Genomic DNA, 27940 nt, shown 5'->3' on the forward strand with positions numbered 1-27940 from the left:
TTAAATGAAAGTTAGGCCAGGCGCATTGGCTCACGCCTGTAATCCCAGCACTTTGGGAGGCCGAGGTGGGTGGATCACGAGGTCAGGAGTTCAAGACCAGCCTGGCCAAGATGGTGAAACTCCGTCTCTACTAAAAATACAAAAAAAAAAGCTGGGCATGGTGGCAGGCGCCTGTAATCCCAGCTACTCGGGAGGCTGAGGCAGGAGAATCGCCTGAACTCGGAGGGTAGAGGTTGCAGTGAGCTGAGATCACGCCACTGCACTCCAGCCTGGGCGACAGAGTGAGACTCCATCTCAAAAAACAAAACAAACAAAAACAACAAAAAAGAAATTAAATGAAAGTTAAAAATTTAGTCTCTCAGTGTATTGATTTGCTAGGGCAGCCATGACAGTCTCACAGATGGGGAGGCTTGAAAACAGACATTTATGCTGTCATAATTCTGGAAGCCGGAAGTCTGAGATGAAGGTGTGAGTAGGGCTGGGTCCTCCTGAGGCTTACGGGGATCTGCCCAGGCCTCTCCCAGGTCCTGCTGGTAGCCGGCGTCCTTGATGTTCCTTGGCTTGGAGAAGTGTCAGCCCCATCTCTGCCTCCATCTCCACGAGGCGCCCTCCGTGGGTCTGTATCCAAACTCCCCCAACTCCTTCAACCTTTTTTATTTTAAGAGATGAGGGGCCGGGCGCAGTGGCTCACGCCGGTAATCCCAGCACTTTGGGAGGCCGAGGAGGGCGGATCACGAGGTCAGGAGATCGAGACCATCCTGGCTAACACGGTGAAGCCCCATCTCTACTAAAAATACAAAAAATTAGCCGGGCGTGGTGGCGGGCGCCTGTAGCCCCAGATGCTCTGGGGGCTGAGGCAGGAGAATGGCGTGAACCCAGGTGGCAGAGCTTGCAGTGAGCCGAGATCAGGCCACTGCACTCCAGCCTGGGCGACAGAGAGAGACTCCGTCTCAAAAAAAAAAAAAAAAAGAGATGAGGGTCTCATTAAGTTGCCCAGGCTGGTCTCAAACTCCTGGGCTCAAGTGATCCTCCCACCTCAGCCTTCTGAATAGCTGAGACTACAGGAGTCCACTACCAAGCCCGGCTCATTTTCCTATTTTTACATTTATTATTATTATTGTTATTATTATTTTTTTGAGAAGTACTCTCGCTCTGTCGCCCAGGCTGGAGTGCGGTGGCGCGATCTCAGCTCACCACAACCTCCACCTCCTGGGTTCAAGCGATTCTCCTGCCTCAGCCTCCCGAGTAGCTGGGACTACAGGCATGCACCATCATGCCCGGCTAATTTTTGTATTTTTAGTAGAGACGGGGTTTTGCCATGTTGGCCAGGCTGGTCTCGAACTCTTGACTCAGGTGATCCACCTGCCTCAGCCTCCCAAAGTGCTGGGATTACAGGCGTGAGCCACCGTGCCTGGCCGATTTCCCCATTTTTATAAGGCCACCAGTCATATGGGATTAAGGGCCCACCCTGCTCCAGTATGACCTCATCTTAACTAACACCATCTGCCACAACCCTATTTTCCAAATAACATCCTATGCTGAGGTCCTGGGGGTTAGGATGTGATTATGTAGATTTTGACGGGACAGTTCTTTATTTTCTTTTATATTTTAGAGACAGGGTCTTGCTCTGTCACCCAGGCTGGAGTGCAATGGTGTGATTACAGCTCGCTGCAGCCTTGATCTCTCGGGCTCAAGTGATCCTTCTGCCTTGGGTTTCCAAGTAGCTGCAATTACAGGTGCACACCACCGCACCTGGCTAATTTATATATTTTTTGTAGAGACGGGGCTGGGCGCCGTGGCTCACCCCTGTAATCCCAGCACTTTGGGAGGCCGAGGCAGGTGGATCACGTTAGGTCAGGAGTTTGAGACCAGCCTGGCCAACATGGAGAAACCCCGTCTCTACTGAAAATACAAAAATTAGCCGGGCGTGGTGGTGCATGCCTGTAATCCTAGCTACTTGGGAGGCTGAGGCAGGAGAATTGCTTGAACCCGGGAGGCGGAGGTTGCAGTGAACTGAGTTCGTGCCACTGCACTCCAGTCTGAGTGACAGAGCGAGACTCTGTCTCAGAAAAAAAGAAAAAAAAAAGAGAGAGAGAGAGAGAGACAGGGTCTTGCTATGTTTCCCAGGCTGGTCTCGATCTCCTGGGCTCAAGTGATCCTCTTGCCTCAGCCTCCCAAAGTGTTGAGACTACAGGCATGAGCTACTGTGGCTGGCCAATTGCAGACAGATGGAACTGTAGCCGGCCACTTCACCAGTGAAGTCCCAAACACCCCTCTGCAGGCATGATAAGCTAGGGTAGTTCTTATCTTTTCCTGATTCCTGTTCTCTGTGTGTTTAGTGGGGACCACAGCAGGCAGGGTGGGGTGTTGGTGGCATTTGGGATAAGTGGAGTCTGAGCCGGCCTGGAGCTCTCTGTCTGCCTTCTGGGCCTGTGTTGGCTGACCCTGTTGCCCCCTCTGCCCTGCTTCAGCTGAGCTGAATTATTTCTTGGTCCTTCCTGTCTGGGGGCTTTTCGCTTAACCTTTGTTGCCCCGATAGAGGGGCCTTGTTAGCCTGCACCTTCCCTCATTCGTCACTCGACTTCTGCCTGCTCATTCTTTGTACCTTAGTTTTAGCGTCACCTCTTCCAGGAAGCCTTCTTTGATTTCTCCTCCTCCCTAGGTCTCCTCTAGGCTCCCACAGCTGCCTGTGTTCCCTGCATGACAGCTCTGCTTTATACTGGGCACAGCTTTCCCTTGTTCTTCACTCATCTGCTCTGGCTCATCTTTTGAGTTTCAGCTTAAGTGTCACCTCCTCCAGGAAGCCTCCCCTGATTTCCTCTCCTCCCTAGGCCTCCTCTGGGCTTCCCCCAGCTGCCTGTGTGTCCTCTATCCCAGCTCCCATCACCCCTGGTCACACAATCCATCTCCTCCTTTGGACTTCGAGCTCCGTGTCGGTAGATATTGTGGCTTTGCCAGGGTCCTTAGTGTGTCCCCGGCACCCACCACACGGCCTGGCACACAGTAGGTGCTCAGTGACCCAGCAGCACGCTCAGAAACTCCCTTTCCGGCCGGGCGCGGTAGCTCACGCCTGTAATTTACAGCTACTCGGGAGGCTGAGGCACAGGAATTGCTTGAACCCAGGAGGCGGAGGTTGCAGTGAGCTGAGATCAAGCCACTGCACTCCAGCCTAGGTGACAGAGACTACATCTCAAAAATAAATAAATAAATAAATAAACACACAGAATTCTCACATGCGGCTGGCAGGGAGAGTGCTTGATTCTTTATCATTATATCTGAGGAAACTGAGACTCTGAGAGGTGAAGCGACTGGCCCAAAGCCACACAGCTGGGAAATGGAGGAGTTGGGATTTGAGCCTAGGCTCTTAATCAGCACAAATGCCACTTCTCACTTGGGACAGAAAGGAAGCCCTGACTCCTTAGGCAGCTGTACGGAGCCTGGGATGATAATGTGCTGAGAGCCAGGGCTGCTGTCTGCTGCACCCTGGGGCTCAGTCTCCCCATCTGTACAAAGGGACGTTCCTTACGTACCTCCAGCCCTGAGACACTGGGTTTTAACTTTAAATTTCTGATGAACAACAAATACTTTTTTAGTATAAGTATGCCCCAAATATGAATAAAGATAAATATAAATACCTGCCACCGACCCCTGCACAAACCGCAGGCTCCAGACTACAAGTCCCACAACCCACTGCGGCCTCCCTTAGGAACTGATTATCATGACTTTTTATTTTTCATTCATTCATTCAAAAATGGTATAGGCCACCCGCCGTGCGCCAGGTCTTGTGCTAGATGCCGGGGATACATCATATGCACAAAACAGACAAAAGTCTTTGCCCTCGTGGAGTTTGACATCTGCATCCTTGGGAGTTTTAAGTGATTTTTGTTTTTCTCAGCAATTTCTGCCAGGACGACTACAGTTCCCGTGACCCTTTGTGTGTTTGATGGGACTACAACTCCCAGAAGACCTAGCGCGTCAGAGAGCACTTCCTTTTCTGTTTATCCCCAACTTCCTTCCAGGTCGGAAGGTCACGTCCTGTCCCCAACTTTCGCCCCTCACCTCAGCTCCCCCAACGCCAAAGACAAGGTTAAGAAAGTGATATCGCGAAATAGTTTTTTAAAGCATTTTATTGCATTTTATGACTTGGAGTTTATGTGAAATCTCAACGGTATTAGCCCAACAGCCTGCCGCACCTTCCGGGAGTCCCAGAGTGGGCCTATAACTCCCACGGGGCACCGCGAGCGCCGGACGGACTACAATTCCCGACAGGGAGCGCGGCTGGCGGGGCGGTTCGCGGCGGTGCCCACAGGACCTCAGGGCGAGTGCGGGCTGCCCGGCGCGGCGCCCGCAGGACCCCGGCGGCTACCCATGCCGAGGTGAGTCCGCGGGAGCCGCCGCCGCCGCCGTCCCGTCCCAGCTGCCGCCCTGCGCGGCCCCGCCGCCGGCCAGGATGCTGGAGGAAGCGGGCGAGGTGCTGGAGAACATGCTGAAGGCGTCTTGTCTGCCGCTCGGCTTCATCGTCTTCCTGCCCGCCGTGCTGCTGCTGGTGGCGCCGCCGCTGCCCGCCGCCGACGCCGCGCACGAGTTCACCGTGTACCGCATGCAGCAGTACGACCTGCAGGGCCAGCCCTACGGTGCGTGTCCCCGGCCCACCCTCGGGGCTCCCGGGGCTCCCCGGCCACGCTACTCCGGCCCGGCCAGCCCCAGGCCGATCCCTAGCTCCGGCCTGGGCTGCCCGACCCATGCTCAGGCCCCAGGCGTGGCAGAGCCCTGCCGCCCTGGATCCCCGGGCGCCCTGGAACTCCGGCTCTCCTTGCCTAGCGCCCAGGGACCTCCCCCGCGCTCGCTCCCACAGCCCCCGGCCCCTGCTTAGGCCTCCCTGCCCCGGAACCCATGGCCGGGCCAAGCGTCCCGCGCCCCTGGAGCCCTAAGTCCCCTCTCTCCTGTCCCCAGCTGGGCCGACGTCTGCCTGCCTTGCCGAGTTTCTCCCTCCTGGGCCCCCTCCGCCCCCTAGGCTTCCTGGTCCGGGCTCACTTGAGCAGACGCTCCCGTCCTGACCTCCAGCTCCCAGGGTCCTGTTCTGGAGACCATCTGGTTGGTCTCTGGATCCACTGGGTAACGTCCGTGTTCCCAGGCCTCCCGCCTTTAGCTGACTGCGTTTGGAGTTAAAGGTCCCTGCACTGATTTCTGCCAGGCTGAGCCACCCGACGCGGTGGTCCAGCATTCCCCACCCCCTCCCACGGCCCTGGGTGCCAAGTGCATTTTGTCCAGTGCCCAAATTCAACCCCCCTGAATTTTCTTGCTCTAGTCACCGGCCCCCACGTCAAGGACCCATTTGTCCCCAGACCCCTGACGCTCTCTGGTCCCAGTTCGTGAGTCGTGTTTCAGAATCTGGTAGCCCAGCTTCCTTGGCCTCCTCCCGCGTCCCGAGTTCAGTCCACTCGCCTGGGGTTCCCTTTAACCCCCTTTCTGTCCCGCCTTTGATGCATACCCACGCCCTCAGCTCAGCCTCCTCACACCCACTTCCCAAAACCCCACTTGTTCCATCTTTCCAGGATTTCCTCATCCCTTTCCAAATTCGCACCCCCTTGCCCTTGCATTCTGCAAGTCTCCCACTGAACAGCCTCGCCCCCTCGCGTCGTGGCCCTGACCCTAGTGTCTAGACCATTCCACATCCCCTTGTTTTTTCCTGGCTATAGCTGTCCCTGTCATTCCAGAACCTTCTGGTCCCTGGTTTTTCTTCTTTTCAGCCTGGCCCCTCAGGTCCCTGGAAGTCAAAGCCTGGCCTCCCCTGTGAAGGAGTCCCGTCCACATGTTCTCCCGGCCCCCTTAGTTCCCAGCCTGGATTTTCTTGGACTGGTCCCTCTCGTCACATCTCAGGCTCAGCCTGAGGCGCGGGGACCCCCAGCGTCTGCCAGCCATTGGGGATCCCATCTCTGGAGATGGAACCAGACTTTGGCCTCAGGTCCCATTTTGCCCCAGAGTTAACGATTTTTTTACTTAGAGCCATTGTTATCAACCCAGGGGACGCTGGGTGATGTCTGGGGACATCTGTGGTTGTCACGACCACGGGTGCTCCTGGCATGGAGTGGGTGGAGGCCAGGGATGCCGCTGAATTCCCTGTAGTGCCCAGAACGGCCCCACCCCAGAGAACGATCCGGCCCTAATGTCCACAGTGTCCAGGGGAAGCGCCCTGGGGCCAGAGTGGTGGTGTAAACCTAAGGCCCAGGCTCTGGAGGGTGGGAGTGGAAGGCCAGGGGCTCCTCATGCAGTGACCGCGTTTTCTGTGCTGCTTGGGATTTTCCCGGGGGAAGGGTCCTGACGGGCACCATCCTGTAGAACCGCCTCCATCTTTGCTGCCTGGCACAGGAGCCACCAGCCACAGGAGCCACCAGCCACAGGAGGCTGCCGAGCCCCCAAAACACGGCCTGTGCAACCGGGGGGGCAGGATTTTCAGTGCTGCTTAAAAGTAATAAACCCAGGTAGCCATGCGTGGCTGCGGGTCTCGTAGCGGCTTCCGTGGGGTTTCTAGGGCAGTCTGCACCCCAAAGACCCCACTCCTAGAACTCGAGATACCCTGTTCACACTCCTGGCATCTCCTATCTGGGCCTCCAGCTCACCCAGCCTCCCTCCAGCCCCCCGGGCAGGTGTGATCTGGTGGCTGCTACACTGTCCCCGGGCAGGTGTGGGCCTCTTTTCTCTCCCCGCGAGGCTGCCCAGGAACGCATGTTGTCTATTGAGTGAGCAGGTGTCCTCCCGTTCCCCAGCCAGACGGACGCCCTCTCCAGCCTCCTAGAGTCCCTCCCAGTTTCCTTGTGGGGCCTCTTGTTCTCCGCAGCCTCCTGATGTTCACCCCACTGTCCTTCCCCGATTCTCTTGGCCCCTTTTTGGTGGCGCCTCCCTCCCTTTCCCCTGCAGTCCTTGCTGTCTTTCCTTGCTTCTCTGGGGCCTTTGCGCACAATCCTGGATTTTCTTCTGAGTCTTCTTTTCACTGGTCTCCTCCCCTGTACCCTCCTTCCTGGCCCCCAGCTTTTCTTCTAGTGAGGAAGCTGGGCCCGGCTTTCCCTGTATCTGGCATTCGCCCAGCTGGTCCGTGGGGTGAGCGGAGGAGCCCATGGGGCAGCCGCCCTGCCTCAGCCTCCATGCTCCTCATCTGCGCCCTGGGAAGCACAGTCCAGCTCTCGCAGGGTAGGCGAGGCCTGGCCAGCACACCCCTCTGTGTCGCTCTGGCCTCCCCTGAGAGACTGGGGGTGGTTTGGACAGGCCCTTGAGAAGCCCCAGCGTGCTGCCTTTGAGGCCACCCTCCACCACCATCTTCCCGGTGTGCTTTTACCCCCGGGCCCGCCACCCGGAGGAGCTGCAACCCTTACTCACTGGGGATTCCTTTCCCAACTTCCTTCCTGCTGCTGTTGAGAGACGCAGGGCGGGGCGGTGCCCTTTGTGTTTGGGTGTGATCTCTGGGTCTCACTGGTCAGGTGCACAGCGCCCCTCTCCTGGGAGTGGACTCTGGCCCTGCTGGGTGAAGGCTTTCTCGGCTTGGCGGCAGTTCACAGCAGGTGGGGCTCATTGAGCTTATGGCCCATGTGAGGTGGGAACCTTAGCACCCCTTGGAGCGCCCAGCTCCCAGGACCCGTCAAGTCCATCAGACTTGCCAAAACTCCTTCATCTGGGAGCCAGCTAACTGCATCCTGTAGGTCACGTCTGGCCCTCTGCCTGTTGTTGTTAATAAAGTTTTATCGGCACGTGGTCATGCCCATCCATTGGCATCTTGTCTCTGGCTGCTTTCACGCAGAAACAGCTGAGCTCAGTGATTGTGCCAGAGCCCTATGGCCCGAGAGGGGAAAGGTTGGCCGTCTGGCCCTCGATAGATAGACAGGTGCCCAGGCCACTGTTCAGGTCCAGTCCTGTCACGCCAACTGGTGACTTCTCTCAGGATGCCCGGTGCCCTCCATGGCGTCCACCACAAGTGGCCTCTGCCCATTCAGACGCGGGTCTGAGGGAGTTGGTGCTGGTTTCGCCTCTGCAGAGGGCCGTGTCCACACTAGCTTGTGGCCACCCGGCCCGACCCTGGCCCTCGAGGGAGGCTGGGGCCACCCAAGGCCATCTGTGCTCCTGGGGAGATGGGCCTTGGCCACAGAGAGCCCTTGCCATTGGGCCCCAAGCGAGCAGGGGCTGGGATCCGGAGGGCAGCATGGCCTTGGCTGGTGCTGACGCGAGGCGGGGCTCCGATGGGCGGGGCTTCGGAATGGGAGGCCGTGGCCTTCAGGGAGCTCCGGGTGCTGGTGTCCACCTCCATTCCTCTGACTTGCTGCTGCTCCTTCCCTTCTCCCTCCTCGCTCACTCCCTATCCTGCCTGCAGGAGCTCGAGGCCCAGAGAACGGGGGTGCCTGCCAGTGGGCCTCATCTCCCGGCCCCAAAGGGGTGACATTCGAGTCACCCCTGGGAGGCCAGGGCATGTGGGGGCAGGTGGGGTGCAGGGGAGGGGTGCTCCCAGCACTGCAGGAGCCCCAAGGACTCCCTCGAGGTCTTTGCTGCCACGTCCCTGAGGGGCCTCCCAAGGGAAGAGGAAAGGCCCCCAGCAGGCCTGGTGACGTCAGGCTCTGAGAGGGGAACAGGGGTGAGGCTGCTGGGCCTAGGGCTCATGGCCCCCTGTGGCTCCTCCATCCCAGGCCTCAGAGCTGGTTCTCTGTGCCCACCTCCTTGTGCTGCACCCGAGACCCCGCCCATTCCCACCTGAGACCTGTGTCCCTTCTGTGTCCCGCCTGACCCCCCCATGTACCCAGCTCAGCCCATCGGACACCCCGTTGGAGCAGGCTGCTTCCCTCCCGCCGCTTCCCAGACAGGACATTGCTGGACACAGAGCTGGGGACTCATGCACACCCCTGGCCCCAAGCCCGAGGCTCATTGCAGGCCCCGGGAAGAGCTGCGTCTGTGGGGAGATGAGAGAATGAGGGTCCCCAGCATCCAGGATCCACCTTCAGAGCGCGGTTGGCTCCCACGGGGATGCCGGAGTCGGCCCTGGGCATCGTGATTTTGGGTGCTTCTTGCACGGGTCTCACACAGGAGGCCCTGGGGCCCGCCCCCGGCCCCCCTGCGTCAGGCCTGCTCCCGGCCCCCCTGCGTCAGGTCTGCATCCAGCCCCCCTGTGTCAGGTCTGCATCTGGCCCCCCTGCGTCAGGTCGGCACCCGGCCCCCCTGCATCAGGTCTGCACCCGGCCCACTTGCGTCAGGCCCACCCCCAGCCCCCCTGCGTCAGGTCTGCTTGCGTGCTTTGCGTGGCATCCTGTTGGCTTGTGCAGCGCTGAGATGTTTTAGATCATTGCTTGTCTTTTAACATTTGGGTGATGTGACGTAAGAATCGGGATTTCTAGCTTCTGGTGTGGTCCACTGAGGTCCATGTCCCCAGCTGAACGCGGGTGGCCCTTTTAGAGGGGCTGGCACTCTCCAGGGTCTTTCCAGGGCCACTCAGGTGGCCGTCGCGGTGCGTGGCAGGCAGCAGGTAGATCGTCGCGGTGCTGAGACTTGCAGGGGTGAAGTGGCAGGAAGTGGGGGGTGCGTGTGCGGCTCAGGTGCACAGAGCAGGGACCCCTGAGCTGCGTCTTGTTGGGTGGAGGACGTTTTGCTGAGAGACGAGGGAAGAGCAGTCCCAGGAAGCAAAAGGCAGCAGCGAAACCAGGAGCCCTGGCGAGTTTCCAGAGCGGTGACGGTGGGGAGCGCCACCGCAGAAGTGAATAAGCCCGTGATGGAGCGATAGCCCCAGGCTCTCAGCGACGGCCCTGGCCTTCGGGGAAGACTCCGCCTCGCCCCAGAGATACCATAGCCCAAGCTGCTGAGCCTCCTGCCGCCCCAGCCCCTGGATTTCTAGGAAGCTTACATGTCCAAGGCGCGGTAGGGTGGTCCTAGAGCAGGCGAGCCTGATGGGCGCTCCGTTCTGGTCTCGTGGCTCAACACAGGGGTTTAACCTGGGGCCCATGAACAGGCTTCAGGGGAGCGGTCCCCAGCTGGGACCCCCTGTAACAGGAGTTGAACCCAGCCTGCCCTTGGCCTAGGTGAGAGTTTTGTTGGCACACAGTCCCACCTGTTGGCTTACTTGTCGTGTATGGCTGCACTCAGCCTGCAGTTTTAGAGCTGAGTGGTCGAGACACAGACCGGAAATACTCACTCTCTGGTCTGTTGCAGAAGAGGTTTGCCAAGCCCTGGTCTAGGATCCTGTGTAGACTTCGGTGTGGGGGTGGGAAGTGTGGATTTCTCCCGGGAGGAGGGGCTCTGCTCTCATTAGAAAGGGGCCAGGCGCGGAGGCTCACGCCTGAAATCCCTGAACTTTGGGAGGCCAAGGTGGGAGCATCACCTGAGGTCAGGAGTTTGAGACCAGCCTGGCCAACAGGCAAAACCCTGTCTCTACTAAAAATAGAAAAATTAGCCGGGCATGGTGGTGGGCGCCGGTAATCCCAGCTACTCAGGAGGCTGAGGCAGGAGAGTCAATTGAACCCAGGAGATGGAGGCTGCAGTGAGCCGAGATTGTGCTGCTGCACTCCGGCCTGGGTGACAGAGACCCTGTCTCAAAAACAAAACCAAAAAACAAAGATTCTCAAGAGGTCTGAGACCCAGGGTTAATGTGGCACTGAGCCCATGGGCATGGGCCCGGTACGGGTTCATGGCCCCCATGACCCGGTGTGTGGGGGGCAGGCTGGGGGGACCCTGGGAGCTTCTCGAATCGGTGGTCTTCCAGGTTCTGGGCTGGGGCTGGGGCTGCTGAGTGGGTCCCTGGCCTGGATCTGTCCCCTCCCATCGGCCTGGCCACCTGCCGAGGCTCACGACCCCGCCCCTGTGCCCACAGGCACGCGGAACGCAGTGCTGAACACGGAGGCGCGCACGATGGCGGCGGAGGTGCTGAGCCGCCGCTGCGTGCTCATGCGGCTACTGGACTTCTCCTACGAGCAGTACCAGAAGGCCCTGCGGCAGTCGGCGGGCGCCGTGGTCATCATCCTGCCCAGGGCCATGGCCGCCGTGCCCCAGGACGTCGTCCGGGTGAGCGTCTGCCCTGCCCCGCCCGGCTGGGGTCCAGAGCTGGGGCAGGAGTTGGAGGCAACTGTGTGACCCTAGGCAGGTCGCTTCGCCTCTCGCAGCCCTTTGGAAAGTAGGATGGACTGTTCCTCTGCTCCATTGATCTCCAAGGGGCAATTCTGTCTTCAGAGGATGCTGGGTGATGACCGGAGGTGTTCAGGGAGGGCCGTTCCTGGCGTGGAGTAGGTGGAGGCCAGGGATGCTGCTCAGCACCCTGCAGTGCCCAGGACGGCCCCACCCCAGAGAGTGATCTGGCCCCGGGGTCCACAGGGCTGCACAGGAGACCCTGCCTTGAGTGAACAAGACCTGGTAGAATCCAGCAGACGCCCTGGGTGAAGATACTTTTGCAGATGAGAAGGGGTGGGTGGGATGGGGGAAGCCCTGGTTTTCTGTGAGTGCCCCATGGTTCATGCCGCCCTCTGAGAGCCTGCCTGTCCTCCAGGGACAGTCACTGGGCCCCCTGCTACCCTGCCACCCCTGCCAGGCCAGCAGCCCCCTAAGTGTGCGTCTGCTCCACAGCAATTCATGGAGATCGAGCCCGAGATGCTGGCCATGGAGACCATCGTCCCCGTGTACTTTGCGGTGGAGGACGAGGCCCTGCTGTCCATCTACGAGCAGACCCAGGCCGCCTCCGCCTCCCAGGGCTCTGCTTCTGCTGCTGAAGGTGGGCTCTGGCTGCAGGGACGGGAGCCATGGACGTGGGGAGGTGTCCCCGTCCCAAGGGCTGCGGTCACCCTGGGCTGTTTCTGCCCTCAGCGTGTGGCATCCCTTCGCTGGGGTTAACGGTGGGGGTTCCTGGGCCCTGTATGGACCTGCTGTGTCACCACCTCTGGGCTGGGACCTGGGACTCTGCATTTTTGCAGCTGCCTGTCCCGCCACCCAGTTGCTGGCTCTGTGCACACGAAAGACCAGAACCACGGACTCAGGAGGAGCCTTTCCCATCCTCAGGGGCTCGGGGTTTATGAAACACATGGGCATCTGTTCAGTTCTCTACCTGCCGAAGACATTCTCAGCATCACATCTCGAGTGGGCAGTGTGGGCACGTCGGCGGTGTCGTTATGAAGAAGGGGCACACGCCTTTCTTTCCTCCAGCCCCGTGAACGGGTGCCCTGGCAGCGAGCTCGGAGCAGGAGCCCGGAGCTCTGTGGTGGGACCTGTGGTGGGGAAAGATGGGAGTGGCCGCTGTGGAGAGCGAGGAGAAAGAGGAACTGGAGAAGGCAGCTGAGGGGCCTCCCTGGGGCTGTCGTCAGCTACTGGGGGAGCAGGGCTGAGAAGGGAGGCCAGAGCCCAGGGCCGCAGAGAACAGGGTGTGACAGGCAGGTGTGTCCTGGCCCAGCCCCAACAAAAACAGTTTGGTGCTGTGGTTTCAAGCTATAATAAAGGAGGCCGAGGCGGGTGGATCACCTGAGGTCAGGAGTTCGAGACCACCTTGGCCAACCTGGTGAAACCCTGTCTTTACTAAAAAAAATACAAAAAGTTAGCTGGATGTGGTGGCAGGCGCCTGTAATTCCAGCAACTTGGGAGGCTGAGGCAGGAGAATTGCTTGAACCCAGAAGGCGGAGGTTGTGGTGAGCTGAGATCACGCCATTGCACTCCAGCCTGGGCAACAAGAGCAAAAGTCTGTCTCAAAAAAAAAAAAAAAAAAAAAAAAAAAAAATTCATCCTACACAGCCAGATCAGTGGAATTCTAGATCCAGAGCTGGCTAACACCGGCCCAGGGGCCACCTGTTTTTGTTGATAAAGTTTTATTGGCACTGGGCCACGTTCATTTCTGCACAGTCCACGGTGGCCTTCCCAGCAGCAGAACTGAGTTGCTGTGGCTGCGACAGAGACCATCCAGCCTGCAAAGCCGAAAGTGTTATCTGATCCTTTGCAGAAAACGTTCCCAACCCCTGGTCTAGATGAAAAGTCTTGACAATGGCCATTTTTGTTGTGGCAATAGAAGAGTATAGTTCTGCAAATACCTAATACCTAAGTATCCTGTTAGAGAAGAAGGAAAGAGGAGTCTTCTTTTTTTTTTTTTTTTTTTTTAAGATGGCGTCTCACTCTGTTGCCCAGGCTGGAGTGCAGTGGCGCAATCTTAGCTCACTGCAACCTGAAGGAGGAATCTTCTACTTGGTGGAGTATTATGCAGCTGGTAAAAATGATGTTGAGGGCCAGGCATAGTGGCTCACACCTGTTGTCCCAGCACTTACGGAGGCTGAGGCAGGAGGATCGATTGAGGGCCTGGAGTCCAAGATTAGCCTGGGCAATATAGCAAGACCCTTGTCTCTACAGAAAATTTAAAAAAGCCAGGTGTGGTGGTGCATGCCTGTAGTCCCAGCTGCTCAGGAGGCTGAGGTGGGAAGATCACATCACTTGAACCTGGGAGGCAGAGGTTGCAGTGAGCTGAGATTGTGCCATTGCACTCCAGCCCGGGTGACAGTGCGAGACTCCGACTTGAAAAAAAAAATTACAGAGAGTTGTCAGGAGCATGCCTCCGCCAGTGATCATATCTGGTTTTTGTTTTTTGTTTTTTGTTTTTTTTTTTTTGAGACGGAGTCTCACTCTTTTGCCCAGGCTGGAGTGCAGTGGTGCAATCTCGGCTCACTGCAACCTCCGCCTCCCAGGTTCACGCCATTCTCCTGCCTCAGCCTCCAGAGTAGCTGGGACTACAGGTGCCCGCCGCCACGCCTGGCTAATTTTTTGTATTTTTAGTAGAGATGGGGTTTCACCATGTTAGCCAGGATGGTCTTGATCTCCTGACCTTATGATCCGCTTGCCTTGGCCTCCCAAAGTGCTGGGATTCCAGGTGTGAGCCACCGCCTGGCCGATCATATCTTACATACCCATGACAATTGTGTTTTCATTTTTATTTTATTCTTTTTTATTATCTTATTTTATTTCAAAAGATTGTATTTTTAGGCCAGGCGCAGTGGCTTATGCCACTAGGATTACACTAGGATTACAAGGTCTAATCCTAGCACTTTGGGAGGCTGAGACAGGAGGATCGCTTGATCCTGGGAGGTAGAGGCTGCAGTGAGCCATGATTGCATCACTGTACTCTGGCCTGGGTGACAGCATGAGACCTTGTCTCAAATTAAAAAAAAAAAAAAAAAAAAGTTGTGTTTTTAAAATGCTTTAAAGCACAGAAGTGCAGACTCAAAGCTGTGTGAACTCACAGGCATTTTCGGGCAGGCCCTGGCCCTAAGTCCCTAAGTGAACAGCTGTTATTGAGGGCCCGGGAGGAAAGGATCAGAATGGCACGGAGGAGAAATTCCCCAGCAGAACGTTCCAGAAAGGAGATGTGAATAATTTCGAGAGAAGGTTGTCCTAGGGGGAGCACGGGCATCACGTGGTATCGAAATCTGCTGGTCACATCCCCACACCCGGCTGGTTGGCTCTGCCCGAGCCCCCAACCTGGGGTGTCGGTGCTGGGGACGCCCCCTGGCTGGGGCCCTGGCTGGGCCGAGGCTGACGCACCCTCTCCCTCTCCCCAGTACTGCTGCGCACGGCCACTGCCAACGGCTTCCAGATGGTCACCAGCGGGGTACAGAGCAAGGCCGTGAGTGACTGGCTGATCGCCAGCGTGGAGGTGAGTGCCGCCTGCCCCGGAGCTGGTCCCGCGTCCCCAGGGGTCCCTGCCATCCGCCTGGCTCCCTGGCTTAGCCATACTAGAGGGGAGCCTCTGATGGGAAACTGGGGTCAGATCGCCCCCCTGCCTGGCTGAAAACCTCCTGTGGCTCCGCTGGCAGCTGAAGGAACCCAAACTCCTCACGTGGCCGGGGAGTCACTCTGTGGAGTACCCAGGCCCCTGCCAGCCCCCAGCCCATCTCCTTCCTTCCATCGTGGGCCTCCTCCCCCCCCAGGGCCTTTGCACCGGCTGACCCTCCCAGGAAGCCCCCTCCAGGCTGCAGCATTACCAGCCCCCTCTCGTCACATAACCTCACCCTTCAGCCCAGACGCTGCGTCCTCACAGACCCTTCCGAGCACCCTGGGGTATCACCAGAAGTCAAGAGAGGGTGGGGAGCTGCCGGTGCAGAAGTAGCCGCTCAGATCATCAAGGCAGATCCAGAGGGTGAAGCCTGCATCGCTGCTGCATCGAGGCAGATCCAGAGGGTGAAGCCTGCGTCGCTGCTGCTGCAGCACTGGCAGGGGCCTTAAAACCTGAGAAAGCACCGACTCCTCTAGCATTTCCCCACAGGATGGCGCCGGTGAGGGGCGCAGATGAGTCCACACAGATGAGGGGTTGTCTCACTCTTGGGGGAGCCCTGAACAAGACGTGCTTGCTGTTTTAGGGACCCAGGCCTTGTCCGGGGGAGCCCGAGTGGAAAAGCACCGGCTTAGGCCGGGGTGGGGAAAGTGTCCTGGAGGCCCCGGCTCCCCATACACAGGCCTTGGCGGAGGAGCCCTGGGGTTTGTTGACGGCTGTTCTGTTTGTTCCTGTTGGATTGTACTGTGGGCCCGGGAGGCGGGTCCTATTCCCAACGCCAGTTAGTGCGCAGTGAGACCTGGTAGCCTGGCCTGCATCACTCCACAGTGGCACGGGTGCTGGGCTCCAGATCCCATGGGGCCGTGTCGACTCCGTTTTCCCTGGCTGTGCCCTTTCTCCTGTGAGCGGAGCCCTCTTGGCAGCTGGGCTTTGAGTTCAGCCTTTGAAAGATCTCCAAGTGGAAAATCATGTTGCAAAAACAGCAAGTAGACTCCCGCAGCCAGACGGGGAGTCCCCAGGCCACAGCCGGCCCTCTACCTGCTTTTGTAAATAAAGTTTTTGCTTCTTTGTTTTTGTTTTTTGAGTCAGAGTCTCTCTCTGTCACCCAGGCTGGAGTGCAGTGGCGCGATCTCTGCTAACTGCAACCTCCGCCTCCCAGGTTCAAGCGATTGTCTTGCCTCAGCCTCCCGAGTAGCTGGGATTACTGTCATGTGCCAGTATGCCCAGCTGATCTTTTGTAATTCTTTTTTTTTTTTTTTTTTTTGAGACGGAGTTTCACTCCTGTTGCCCAAGCTGGAGTGCAATGGCGCGATCTCAGCTCACTGCAACCTCCGCCTCCTAGGTTCAAGCGGTTCTCCTGCCTCAGCCTCCTAAGTAGCTGGGATTATGGTGCCTGCCACCACGCCCAGCTAATTTTTGTATTTTTGGTAGAGACGGGGTATATTTTTGGTAGTGACGGGGTTTCACCATGCTGGCCAGGCTGGTCTGGAACTCCTGACCTCAGGTGATCTGCCTGCCTTGGCCTCCCAAAGTGCTGGGATTACAGGCATGAGCCACCGTGCTGGGCTGTGTAAATAAAGTTTTACAGCACACAGCCATGCCGATGCATGTGCAAACCATCCATGGCAGTTTCTGAGTAGTCGTAACAGACACCGTCTGGTCCCCAAGGCTGAAAATATCCCCTCTGGCCCTTCATGAAAGTCTGCTGGCCCCCGGGCTAGAGCGGAATCCGACTTTGGTGGGGTAAGAGGCAGGGAGGGGTGCATACAGACCCTGAAGGAACCCGAATGCTTGGCTGAGGGGCTCAGCCCCGTTCCTACAAACAGTTACGCTCCTGAGGGGCTTAGCCCCATTCCTGCAGTTATCCTCCTGAGGGGCTCAGCCCCGTTCCTATAAAAACTTACCCTCCTGGCCGGGCGCGGTGGCTCACACCTGTAATCCCAGCACTTTGGGAGGCCGAGGTGGGCGGATCATGAGGTCAGGAGATCGAGACCATCCTGGCTAACATGATGAAACCCCCTCTCTACTAAAAAGTACAAAAAATTAGCTGGGCATGGTGGCGGGCGCCTGTAGTCCCAACTACTCTGGAGGCTGAGGCAGGAGAATGGCGTGAACCCGGGAGGCGGAGGCTGCAGTGAGCCGAGATCGTACCACTGCACTCCAGCCTGGGTGACAGAGTGAGATTCCGTCTTAGAAAAAAAAAAGACACAAAAAAACTTATCCTCCTGCTCTCCCCGATTTTTAAAGATTTCGACCTGAGGGCCAGAGCAGGGGTGGGTCCCTGTTCCCGGCTCTACTTCCTCCCTGGAGGAGCTCCCTGGGGCTGCCAGAGTCAGAGGCTGGCACCTCCTGTGGTCCTCAGTGCTGAGGCCGATGCTGGCACCCAGCAGACGGGCCCCACGTGGCCCAGAGGGGAGGGGTCTCCAAGCCCCACGCACGGGTCACCTGCCCCGGGAGCAGCCAGGCCATTCCCCTGCTTGTTTTCCACAGGGGCGCCTGACGGGGCTGGGCGGAGAGGACCTTCCCACCATTGTCATCGTTGCCCACTACGACGCGTTTGGAGTGGCCCCCGTACGTATGTGTGTCCCCATCCCCCCACCCCACAGGGCTTTGACTCTGGCTCCAGGCCAGTGCCGAGGCAAAGTACCTGTAGGGGATGGCAGCCGGGGTCAGCGGTTCTCCCCATGATGGCCTTTGCCTGTCATCCTCGTCCCCGCGAGGGCCTCAGGGTGGGTGTCGTGGGGCTGAAACAGGCCTGGCTCTTGCCCCAGGGTCCCAGGTCCCAGGGCACAGCGGTGTCTGTGTCAGAGGCTGAGCCCAGGGAGTCTGAGTCAGGGTTCCCCGAGCCAGCCCTGGGTGTTGTGGCTCCACACGAGGCCTCCTCGCTGCTGTGGTTTGTCCCAGCAAGAGGCCATGGAGCACGTAGCAGAGTCCGCGAAGGGAAAGGCGCGTGCGGTGAGCTGGGGAGGCCAGTCCTGGCTTCCAGGTCCTCTCCCCGTGTGTAACGTGGGACACGCCTCATCCTCAGCAGTGATCTGCTGAGTGATCTGCTGAGCCCAAAGCACTGTCACCAGCGAGGGTTCCAGAGATCCAGCGCCCGGTTCCTATGGGGGCTGGTTCTGCAGCCCCTGCTGCCTGGCCCATGTCGGGATTCCGGACTCCGGAGGGAAGCAGGGCCTGTGCGTAAACCATGGTGTTTGCAGGAACAGCTTTGGCTGCAGAGCCTGTCCTGTCAGCGAGGGTCGGGGGCCCTGGTGCAGGTTCCTGGTCTCAGGCCTGCGGCATAAGTTTGGTTCTGCTCAGCATGGGTTGAGCAGGAGTGGGGTCGGGCGTGCACCACGGTGTCAACCAGCACCCTGCCTCCTTCTTTTTTTTTTTTTTTAATTGAGACAGAGTCTTGCTCTGTCCCCCAGGCTGGAGTGCAGTGGCGCAATCTCGGCTCACTGCAACCTCTGCCTCCTGGGTTTAAGTGATTCTCCTGCCTCAGTCTCCTGAGTAGCTGGGACTACAGGCACCCGCCACCACGCCCGGCTAATTTTTTGTATTTTTAGTAGAGACAGGGTTTCACCACGTTAGCCAGGATGGTCTCGATCTCCTGACCTCGTGATCCGCCCGCCTCAGCGTCCCAAAGTGCTCAGATTACAGGCCTGAGCCACCACGCCCAGCCCTGCTTCCTTTGAACACAAATCAGCTGAACCAGACAGAGTGTGGAGGGTCGGGGCGGATCTGCTGCCTGGCTGAGTGCACCACCCCTTGGAGGGCCAGGCCCCCAGCCTTGAGAATGCCTGGTCCTGCTGGGCCCACACAAACTCAAGCTGCTCAGGGCAATGCCTCTTGAACTCCTGATCTCAGGCGATCCACCTGCCTCGGCCTCCTAACCTGCTGGGATTACAGGCATGAGCCACCGTGCCCGCTGCCTTTCTCTGTCCTCATTGTCCCCTCTGAAGCTTTTTTTGTTTTAAATTTATTTTATTTAGTTATGTTTTTTTTTTTTTTTTTTTTGAGACGGAATCTCGCTCTGTCACTAGGCTGGAGTGTAGTGGCGCGATCTGGGCTCACTGCAACCTTCGCCTCCCGGGTTTAAGCGATTCTCCTGCCTCAACCTCTGGAGTAGCTAGGACTACAGGCATGTGCCACCACACCTGGCTCATTTTTTGTATTTTTAGTAGAGATGGGATTTCACCATGTTGGCCAGGATGGTCTCGAACTCCAGATCTTGTGATCCGCCCGCCGTGGCCTCCTAAAGTGTTGGGATTACAGGCCTGAGCCACCAAGCCCAGCCAAATTTATTTTTTGAGATAATGGTAGAACATAAAGTTCACCATTTTAGAGCGTACGAGTGGGTTTTAGTACATCCAAAGTTGTACGGTCTCCACCTCTAATTCCAGAACATTCCATCACCCCAAAAAGCAGCCCCGCCCCATCAGCTGTCACTCCTGGTCCCCTCCCCAGCCCTGGAACCCCGGCATGTGTGCATCCGTCCCAGTGCCTGTGGACTGGCCTGTTGGACAGGTCTTAGGAACGGATCCTACACTGTGTACAAAGCCTTTTGGATCTGGCTTCTCTCACTGAGGAGGGTGTTTATTGTCCCCCTGAATTTAGTGCCACCGAGGTCCCCTTTATATGCTGCGGCCTTGGGACGGTCCCAAGCCATTGCAATGTCTAAGAAGCAGTGTGGCCTTATTGAGAATGCTGCTTTTAGATCACAAAAGTGCATCCAAGGGTGGGAAAGGCATGTGGTCGGGCTGTGCAGGTCTCCCCACGGCTGGGGCTCGAGGGTAGAAGGGCTGGTCCCACAGAGGGGACCCCGCACAAAGACCAGGGCTGGACAGATGCTGCCCTCCGTGAGCGAATCTGGCCCAGCCCCGGGCTCCAAATTCTGCATGTAGCTTCTCCCGGGCGCGGGCCAAGCCGAGGTGGACTAGGAGAGTCCTGGGCTCGGCGGGGCCCTGCAGACCCCAGGCCATCAGTCGGGGATTGAATACAGGAGGGGAGCGATCCCAGCTGCCTACTGGACATGGCAGAGGGGCTGGGGGACAGCACAGAGATGACCGCGGCTGCTGTGGGCAGAGGTCATGGGGTGTGGGAGCCGGGCGGGGGTGACTGTGGCCTTGCCTCTACCATCCCTGTAGTGGCTGTCGCTGGGCGCGGACTCCAACGGGAGCGGTGTCTCCGTGCTGCTGGAACTGGCACGCCTCTTCTCCCGGCTCTACACCTACAAGCGCACGCATGCCGCGTGAGTGCCGGGGGTGGGCAGGGGGACGGGGGCGCGGGGGCCACACTGCCGGACAGCGCTGCCCACCGGGCGCCTCTGCACATGTTTCTCTGGAGCCTCCTGGCCCCGAAGTGGGCCTGAGCCCGGGAACTGGGGTGCCTTATTTATCAAGGGCTAAGCTGAGCCCTCGCAGGCTCCCTCTCTTGGAGTCCCATGGGGCCTGGCTGCTGCTCGCCCCAGGAGCCTGCTGGGAGTGCTGTCAGCTGCAAGTGTTAGAGACGCCCGGCTAAGGGCCCTAGAACTAGGGGATCCCCTCAGCCCTGTGCAGTCGGGGCCGGATTTTTTGCTGGGGTGGGGGCCATCCTGGGCACTGCAGGGTGCTGAGCAGCATCCCTGCCCCACCCATTCCATGCCAGGAAAACCCCATAGTCATGACAGCCACAGGTGCCCTCAGATATCTCCCACTCTCCGCTGGGGGCAGAAGCACCCCTGGTTGAGACCTCCCTGGGTTAGGGGATTCCACGGGCCCCTGAGAGACTGTGTCCCGTGATCATCTGCCCCGCTGAGGTCCCAGGAGGCTGCACACATTGAAATCCACACCCTGAGTTGGAAGGGAGAGAGGAGGTGAATCCCAGGAGCTGGGGTCCCCCTGGTTTATCCTGTCTACCCCGTCGGGAGTTTATCCTGGTGTCTGGTTGAGCAGGGGGCAGACTCGATTTTTCCCCAGATGATGAATGCAGGCTTCGTCCCCGTGGCCCTGTGGATGTCTTTTGTGCATGACTGTGTCCTGGGTGCCACCCACTCCATCCCAGGAGCACCCCCAGACGTAGCAACCACAGATGTCTCTGGACATGACTGTCTCCTGTGCGGGGTGGGTGGAATCACCTCCGGGTGAGACCCTGGCCCAGTCACCTGCTCCCGAGACGGTACTGCTGCAGTCATTGTGTCAGCAGCTCAGAGACGCCAGGGCCACTGTGGCTGAGACGTTTCTCAGCCTTCTGACAGTCACAAGGCGCCGGGAGTCACGTCCAGGTTCAGGCGGGAACTTGGACTCGAACTCCTGGCCTCAAGCGATCCTCCTGCCTCAGCCTCCTAAAGCACTAGGATTACAGGTGTCGGCCACCATGTCCAGCCAAAACTTTTTTTTTTTTTTAAACTGCAGAACCTCTTCCCCAGCCCCCCACGGATGCCTTTTGAGAAGCTCATGCTGTCAAAAACGTGTGAATGGGGCTGGTTTCTGCCAGGCCCGGGGGGCTTCTTGGCAGCTGGGGAGAGGTTGGGTTTCTGGGGCAGAGGGGAGCTGGGTTGGAGAGAGTCCGGGGCAGATGTGGGAAGATGGGGGTAGGGGGCGTGCTGAGCAGTTTCCTTCTCTAACCCTGGTGACCGTTCTAGTAGCCCAGGCTGTGTTCCATTAGAATTCTTGGCCTGGCTGGGTGGCTCATGCCTATAATCCCAGCACTTTGGAAGCCCGAGGCGGGTGGATCACCTGTCAGGAGTTGGAGACCAGCCTAACATGTTGAAACCCTGTCTCTACTAAAAATACAAAATTAGCCAGGTGTGGTGCTGCATGCCTGTAATCCCAGCTACTCGGGAGGCTCGGGCAGGATAATTGCTTGAACCCAGGAGGCAGAGGTTGCAGTGAGCCGAGACTGCACCATTGCACTCCAACCTGGGCAAAAAGAGCAAAACTCGGTCCCCCCAAAAAAATAATTCTTCTTTAAGTGAATAGATTTTATTTTTTTGATCTCCTGGTGTCTGTTGCCTGGTCGTTCACCCCGGTTCCTCCTGGGCTCAGAGAAGCCTCTAGAGCTGGGGCCTAATGTGGGGTGGCCCTGCTGCCTGGAGACACTGAGCGATTTGCAGTTGTCATTGGGGGGAAGCTCCCGGTATGGGGTGGGTGAGGCCAGGGATGCCGCTCAGCACCCTGAAGTGTCCAGGACAGCCTCACCTCAGAGAACCATCCAGCCCCAGTGTCCACAGGGCTGAGGGATCATGCCCCGCCCTAAGGGGCTGGTCAGGATTTCCTACTTTGGGGAGACCTTCATACCCCTCCTGGGGGACCTGTGACCTGGCCGGGTCCCTCCTCCATCCCAGGCGCTTGCCTGTCAAAGCTAACACTGGGTCTTTTCTCCCAGGTACAACCTCCTGTTCTTTGCTTCTGGAGGAGGCAAGTTTAACTACCAGGGAACCAAGCGCTGGCTGGAAGACAACCTGGATCACACAGGTGAGCGGCCCCGGGTGGGGGTGGGAGTGCCACGGTGGTGGTGCTTTGGGGAGGCATGGAGGGCCAGGGGTTGCCGTGGGGGCAGCCAGGAGGCACAGAGGGAGGGCCTGGGGCCACTTCCTGGTCCCCACCTGCCCCGCCAGCTCTCGGTGTCCTGCAGACTCCAGCCTGCTTCAGGACAACGTGGCCTTCGTGCTGTGCCTGGACACCGTGGGCCGGGGCAGCAGCCTGCACCTGCACGTGTCCAAGCCGCCCCGGGAGGGCACCCTGCAGCATGCCTTCCTGCGGGAGCTGGAGACGGTGGGTGCCCCTTTCACGGATGGGTCCGGGGCTCTGTGGAGCACACACATCGGGGCTGGGTTGGGGCATCCTGTCCTGGGGTGTCCTTGCTGTCCGCCCCTCAGGCTCTGAGGGCCACACTGTGTCGGGGTCAGGCTGGGGTGTCCTGTCCTGGGGTGTCCTTGCTGTCCGCCCCTGGGGCTCTGAGGGGCACACTGCGTCAGGGCCGGGCTGGGGCGTCCTGTCCCAGGGTATCCCCTTGTCCCTCCTTACCCAGCGCTCACCGCCCACCGGGGCTCTAGCAGGCCTTAGGGGGACCCCAGGGGCAGGTGGATTTCTCCTCATTTTGCACCCTCGGGGGTTCTGGGAGGCCCCTGGAGCATTTGGGGAGTGGGCTGGGGTGGCCGCCATCCCCGCCCGCCCTCTGCTAATGGCGCCTCCGGCTGCAGGTGGCCGCGCACCAGTTCCCCGAGGTACGGTTCTCCATGGTGCACAAGCGGATCAACCTGGCGGAGGACGTGCTGGCCTGGGAGCACGAGCGCTTCGCCATCCGCCGGCTGCCCGCCTTCACGCTGTCCCACCTGGAGAGCCACCGTGACGGCCAGCGCAGCAGCATCATGGACGTGCGGTGAGTGCGGCAGCGCCTGCCCGGCCCCTCCTAGGGCTTTCCTGGGGGCTGAGCCACAGGTCGCAACTTCATGGGCCATGAGAGCCTGGAGGGAGTGGCCTCCACCCACAGGCTGCCGGGAAGGGGCTGGTGCATGGCTAAGGCCGGCTGCACGGTCAGGCCGTTCGCAAGCTCCTTATTGGGGCTAGGGAGGGCGAGGCTAGCAGCCTGGGGTCGTGGCCCCATATAGGACCCCCAGACCCCGTCACCTGTTGAATTAGGAGCAAGCAGCTCCTGCCTCTGGGCCTCTTCAGGGCCCTGCCACAGCCTGAAAGTCCTGCCTGGCCCCGGCCACCGTCTTGGGGAGCCTGGACCCCCACCACACCCCAGCCCTTCCTCGCCCTGCCTCCCTCTGGGGCACTGTGTGTCTGGCTTCCTGTGTCCTCTGACCCTGTGTCCTGCCCGTCTCTCTGCCATCATGTGAGCCCCTAGGCAGGCTTTTGTGGAGCCTGGAACAGTCTGGCCACCCCAGGCACACTCCCGGCCAGTCCTGGCACCAGCAGGTGGGCGCCGTCTCCTCCCCCAGCGCCCGCAGTCCCGGCATAGACCCTTCCCGTTCATCCACTCTGCTCTGCGGTCACTGGGCCCTCAGGAGTGGTTTGAGCTCAGCCGTCGGAGGCCTGCAGAAGCCAGTGGTGGGAGGGAGGGCCACATCCGTGGGTAATCGCAGTCCTGGAAAGGATGGAGGTGGCGGTCGCCCACCAGCCAGGAAAGATTGCCAGGAAATGAGGGTGGGTGCACGGCTGTCCCAGCTGTGCTGAGCTCTCTCAAGACCACCAAGGGTCAGCCCAGGAGGGCCACCTGGGATTTGTAGAGGGTTCCAGAATGGATTCTTCCACCAGGACGAAATAGTCCGGTTTAAATTCTGGAAGAGCAGAAAACCGAGTCAGAAGGAACCAAGGCCTCAGGGCGGGAGCCTCACCTGCGCACAGGGGCGGGTCAGGGCGAGGGGCCTGGAGGTGGGGGGCCCCCGGTGAATCTGCGTCTACATGTCAGCCAAGTAGTTAAAGCTCAGCTTAATTTTTTTTTTTTTTTTTTTAAAGACAGAGTCTCACTGTCTCCTAGGCTGGAGTGCTGGGATTACAAGTGTGAGAGCTCCCTTGCCCAGCCCCAAGTCCACATTTTAAAACATTGTTTTTGAATCGTGAAGGTCCCGGGTGGATTCTAAGACCCTGACCCGTAACACTAGGATCATCGCGGAGGCCCTGACTCGAGTCATCTACAACCTGACGGAGAAGGTGAGCCCTGAGCCCTCGGTGCCGCCAGCCCCAGCCCCGCCCCCGGCCCCACCCCTGGCCCCAGCCCCGCTGCAGGGGCCTGGACTCAGGGCCATCCCCTCCTCTCTCCGCAGGGGACACCCCCAGACATGCCGGTGTTCACGGAGCAGATGGTAAGGGGGCCAGGCCGGGGGGTGGGTGGGTGGGCGGGGCCAGGCCGTGACTACGGCCACCGTCCCTACAGCAGATCCAGCAGGAACAGCTGGACTCGGTGATGGACTGGCTCACCAACCAGCCCCGGGCCGCGCAGCTGGTGGACAAGGACAGCACCTTCCTCAGCACGCTGGAGCACCACCTGAGCCGCTACCTGAAGGATGTCAAGCAGCACCACGTCAAGGCCGACAAGCGGTGAGGCTGGGGCTCCGCACTGGCCCCGTTCAGCCTGGGGCCGAGGGGGACCTCCCCCTACTGCATCTGCCACCCCCTCACCCCTGGGGGATGCCAGGTGGAGCAGATACAAAGAGAGGATGGGACGAGGGTCAGGCACGGCAGCTATGCCTGCAATGCCAATACTTTGGGAAGCCGAGGCAGGTGGATCACTTGTGGTCAGGAGTTCAAGACCAGACTGGCCAACATGGTGAAACCTCATCCCTACTAAAAATACAAAAATTAGGCAGATATGGCGGTGGGCACCTGTAATCCCAGCTACTTAGGAGGCCGGGACGGAAGAATCGCTTGAACCCAGGAGTTGGAGACCAACCTGGGCAACATAGCAAGACCCCATCTCTACAAACTTTTTAAAGTTTTTATTTATTTGTCTTTGAGACGGAGTCTCGCTCTGTCGCCCAGGCTGGAGTGCAGTGGCGTGATCTTGTCTCACTACAACCTCCATCTCCCGGCTTTAAGTGATTCTCGGACCTCGGTCTCCTAAGTAGCTGGGATTACAGGCACCCGCCACCATGCCCGGCTAATTTTTTTTTAATTTTTAGTAGAGATGGGGTTTCACCATGTTGGCCAGGTTGGTCTCGAACTCTTGACTTCAAGTGATCCACCTGCCTCAGCCTCCCAAAGTGCTGGGATTGCAGGTGTGAGCCATCGCGCCCAGTCTCCATCTCTACAAACCCTTTTTTTAAGAATTAGCTGGGCGTAGTGGTGCACCCTGAGAAAGTGCTGTCTCCCCAGGGACCCAGAGTTTGTCTTCTACGACCAGCTGAAGCAAGTGATGAATGCGTACAGGTGAGTGGTGGCCAGCGGGACCTGGAGCCCTTCACCCTCTACGGGTTACAGCCGAGGGGACCGCAGCCCACGGGGGTCTAGGGGGCCACGTTACTGCCCCGCACCATCCTTGACCGCAGGGACCCTGTTTTCTCCGCAGAGTCAAGCCAGCCGTCTTTGACCTGCTCCTGGCCGTTGGCATTGCTGCCTACCTCGGCATGGCCTACGTGGCTGTCCAGGTGAGCAGTGCCCAGGCTCAGGTGGGGCAGGGGCCGCCTGCCGGGAGGAGCTGGGCTGGGCGTCTCCAAGTGCATCGTGGCCCCTGGCTCAGCCTAGAGTCACATGGCCTGGGGCTCTGGCCCCGCCCGCATCCTCACTCCCTCCTGCTGTGTCCCCAGCACTTCAGCCTCCTCTACAAGACCGTCCAGAGGCTGCTCGTGAAGGCCAAGACACAGTGACACAGCCACCCCCACAGCCGGAGCCCCCGCCGCTCCCCAGTCCTTGGGGCCGAGCACGAGTGAGTGGACACTGTCCCGCCCCGGGCGGCCCTGCGGGGACAGGGGCCCTCTCCCTCCCCGGCGGTGGTCGAAACACTGAATTACAGAGCTTTTTTCTGTTGCTCTCCAAGACTGGGGGGGATTGTTTCTTTTTTTCCTTGTCTTTGAACTTCCTTGGAGGAGAGCTTGGGAGACATCCCGGGGCCAGGCTACGGACTTGCGGACGAGCCCCGCAGTCCTGGGAGCTGGCCGCCCTCTGTCTGGTGTAATCACACATGCACGATTAAAGAGGAGACGCCGGGACCCCCTGCCCGATCGCGCGCAGCCTCCACCCACCGCCTCCTGCCGCAAGGGGCCTGGACTGCAGGCCCGACCTGCTGCCCGCTCCGCGTCTGTCCTTGGACGTCCCCTCCTGCTTCCCGACGGTGGCATGGACATGGTTATTTATCTCTGCTCCCTCTTGCCTGGAGGAGGGCAGTGCCAGCCCTGGGGTTCCGGGATTCCAGCCCCACTGGAGCCTTTTGTTCCCCATGCAGTCTCAGCGACCTGTCCCCCCCACAGTGGGCTCAGGGAGCTGCACCACCCAGCCTTCCCCTTCTCCGACTGCAGGGTCTGATGTCATCGCTGACAGCCTCTGCTTCGTCGGGGGCTGGCAGGGCCCCTGCCTCCCCGACCCCCGACCCACTGCCAACCCCTGTTCCCCCACACTCCTCTCCTCCCAGCCCGTCCCTCCGGCCCCTGTGCCTCCGCGGCCCCAGCCCGGCTCCCAGGGCCCTCACCTGCTTGGCCCTGGCCCAGCTCCCTGCCCTGAGTCCTGAGCCAGTGCCTGGTGTTTCCTGGGCTCGGTACTGGGCCCCCAGGCCATCCGGGCTTTGCCACAGCCAGTCGGTCCTCCCTGGGGAACTGGGTGTGGGTGGAGTACTTACTGGGAAGAAGGAGGTGGCCCGGGGAGGCCTCGTGGCTCCTCCCCTCACTCCCCGCCCTGGGCCTCAGCTTCCTCATCTATAGAAAGGATGTGTTCGGGGTGGGGGCGTCAGGTGAGAACATTTGCTGGGAAGGAGACAACGTGGGGCATGGCCTCTGGGGCCACCCTTCTTGGAACTCGGAGAGGCGGGTCCGGGTCCCCGGGAAGCCTTGGACAGAACCCTCCACCCCGCAGACCAGGCGCCGCGTGTGAGTGTGGGAGGGAAAGAGGCCCGTGTTGAGCTCAGGGAGACCCCGGTGTGTCCGTTCTTTAGCAATATAACCTACCCAGTGTGTGCCGAGCAGGCTTGGTGGGGAAGGGACTTGAGCTGGGCAAGTCCTGGCCTGGCACCCGCAGCCATCTCCCTTCGGTGGCCCAGGGAGTTGTTTGCTGTCCGAGGGACCTGGGCCGGCCCATGGGAGCCTGGGGTTCTGTCCAGATAGGACCAGGGGGTCTCACTTTGGCCACCAGTTCTTCGGCCAGCACCTCTGCCCTCCAGAACCTGCAGCCTGGAGGGGTGAGGCGACAACCACCCCTCTTTCCTCCAGGTTGGCAGGGGACCCTCCTCTCCCCTGTCTGCCCTGCGGGTTGCCCGCCTCCTCCAGAGACTTGCTCAAGGGCCCATCACCGCTGGCCTCTGGGCACTTGTGCTGAGACTCTGGGACCCAGGCAGCTGCCACCTTATCACCGTGAGAGAATTCGGGGAGTGCTTGCGTGCGTGCCAGCAGGCTCCTGTCTGGGTGCCACCGGGCCGGCATTTCGGAGGGAGCTTCCTTCCTTCTTTCCTGGACAGGTCGTCAGGATGGATGCACTGACTGACCGTCTGGGGCTCAGGCTGGTGTGGGATGCAGCCGGCCGATGAGAAAATAAAGCCATATTGAATGATCGCCACTAGTGTTTGGTCTGG

The 27940-nt window shown here is 59.3% G+C and overlaps 1 protein-coding gene across 5 annotated transcripts; it reads left to right on the forward strand.

Annotated features, from left to right (window-relative positions):
• Positions 1-507: 507 nt before the first annotated feature.
• On the forward strand, positions 508-27920 carry NCLN (nicalin). Of its 5 annotated transcripts, none has more exons than XM_063719270.1 (16): positions 508-616; positions 3896-4634; positions 10838-11028; positions 11584-11728; positions 14544-14638; positions 17246-17326; positions 19888-19991; positions 22106-22194; positions 22355-22494; positions 22923-23101; positions 24291-24378; positions 24492-24530; positions 24602-24765; positions 25540-25593; positions 25733-25811; positions 25971-27920. In XM_063719270.1, the coding sequence occupies exons 2-16, from the start codon at positions 4451-4453 to the stop codon at positions 26028-26030; spliced, it is 1692 nt and encodes a 563-aa protein (XP_063575340.1). In that variant the 5' UTR covers positions 508-616; positions 3896-4450; the 3' UTR covers positions 26031-27920. The 5 variants fall into 5 exon arrangements, with proteins under 5 accessions (XP_063575340.1, XP_063575341.1, XP_063575339.1 ...); XM_063719271.1 differs by having other exon boundaries at positions 24605-24765; XM_063719269.1 differs by lacking the exon at positions 508-616 and having other exon boundaries at positions 4301-4634; positions 24605-24765; positions 25733-27920.
• Positions 27921-27940: the final 20 nt, after the last annotated feature.

Source organism: Pongo abelii, chromosome 20, assembly GCF_028885655.2.
Source record: "Pongo abelii isolate AG06213 chromosome 20, NHGRI_mPonAbe1-v2.0_pri, whole genome shotgun sequence".
NCBI lineage: Eukaryota > Metazoa > Chordata > Mammalia > Primates > Hominidae > Pongo > Pongo abelii.

What these genes read in the sequence shown, in the direction of transcription:
- NCLN (XM_063719269.1), top strand. Translation starts at nt 4,451, where the DNA reads ATGCTGGAGGAAGCGGGCGAGGTGCTGGAGAACATGCTGAAGGCGTCT. An exon ending in CCTGCAGGGCCAGCCCTACG is followed by an intron (nt 4,635 to 10,837) that starts GTGCGTGTCCCC and finishes CTGTGCCCACAG; the next exon opens with GCACGCGGAACGCAGTGCTG. An exon ending in ACGCGTTTGGAGTGGCCCCC is followed by an intron (nt 17,327 to 19,887) that starts GTACGTATGTGT and finishes CCATCCCTGTAG; the next exon opens with TGGCTGTCGCTGGGCGCGGA.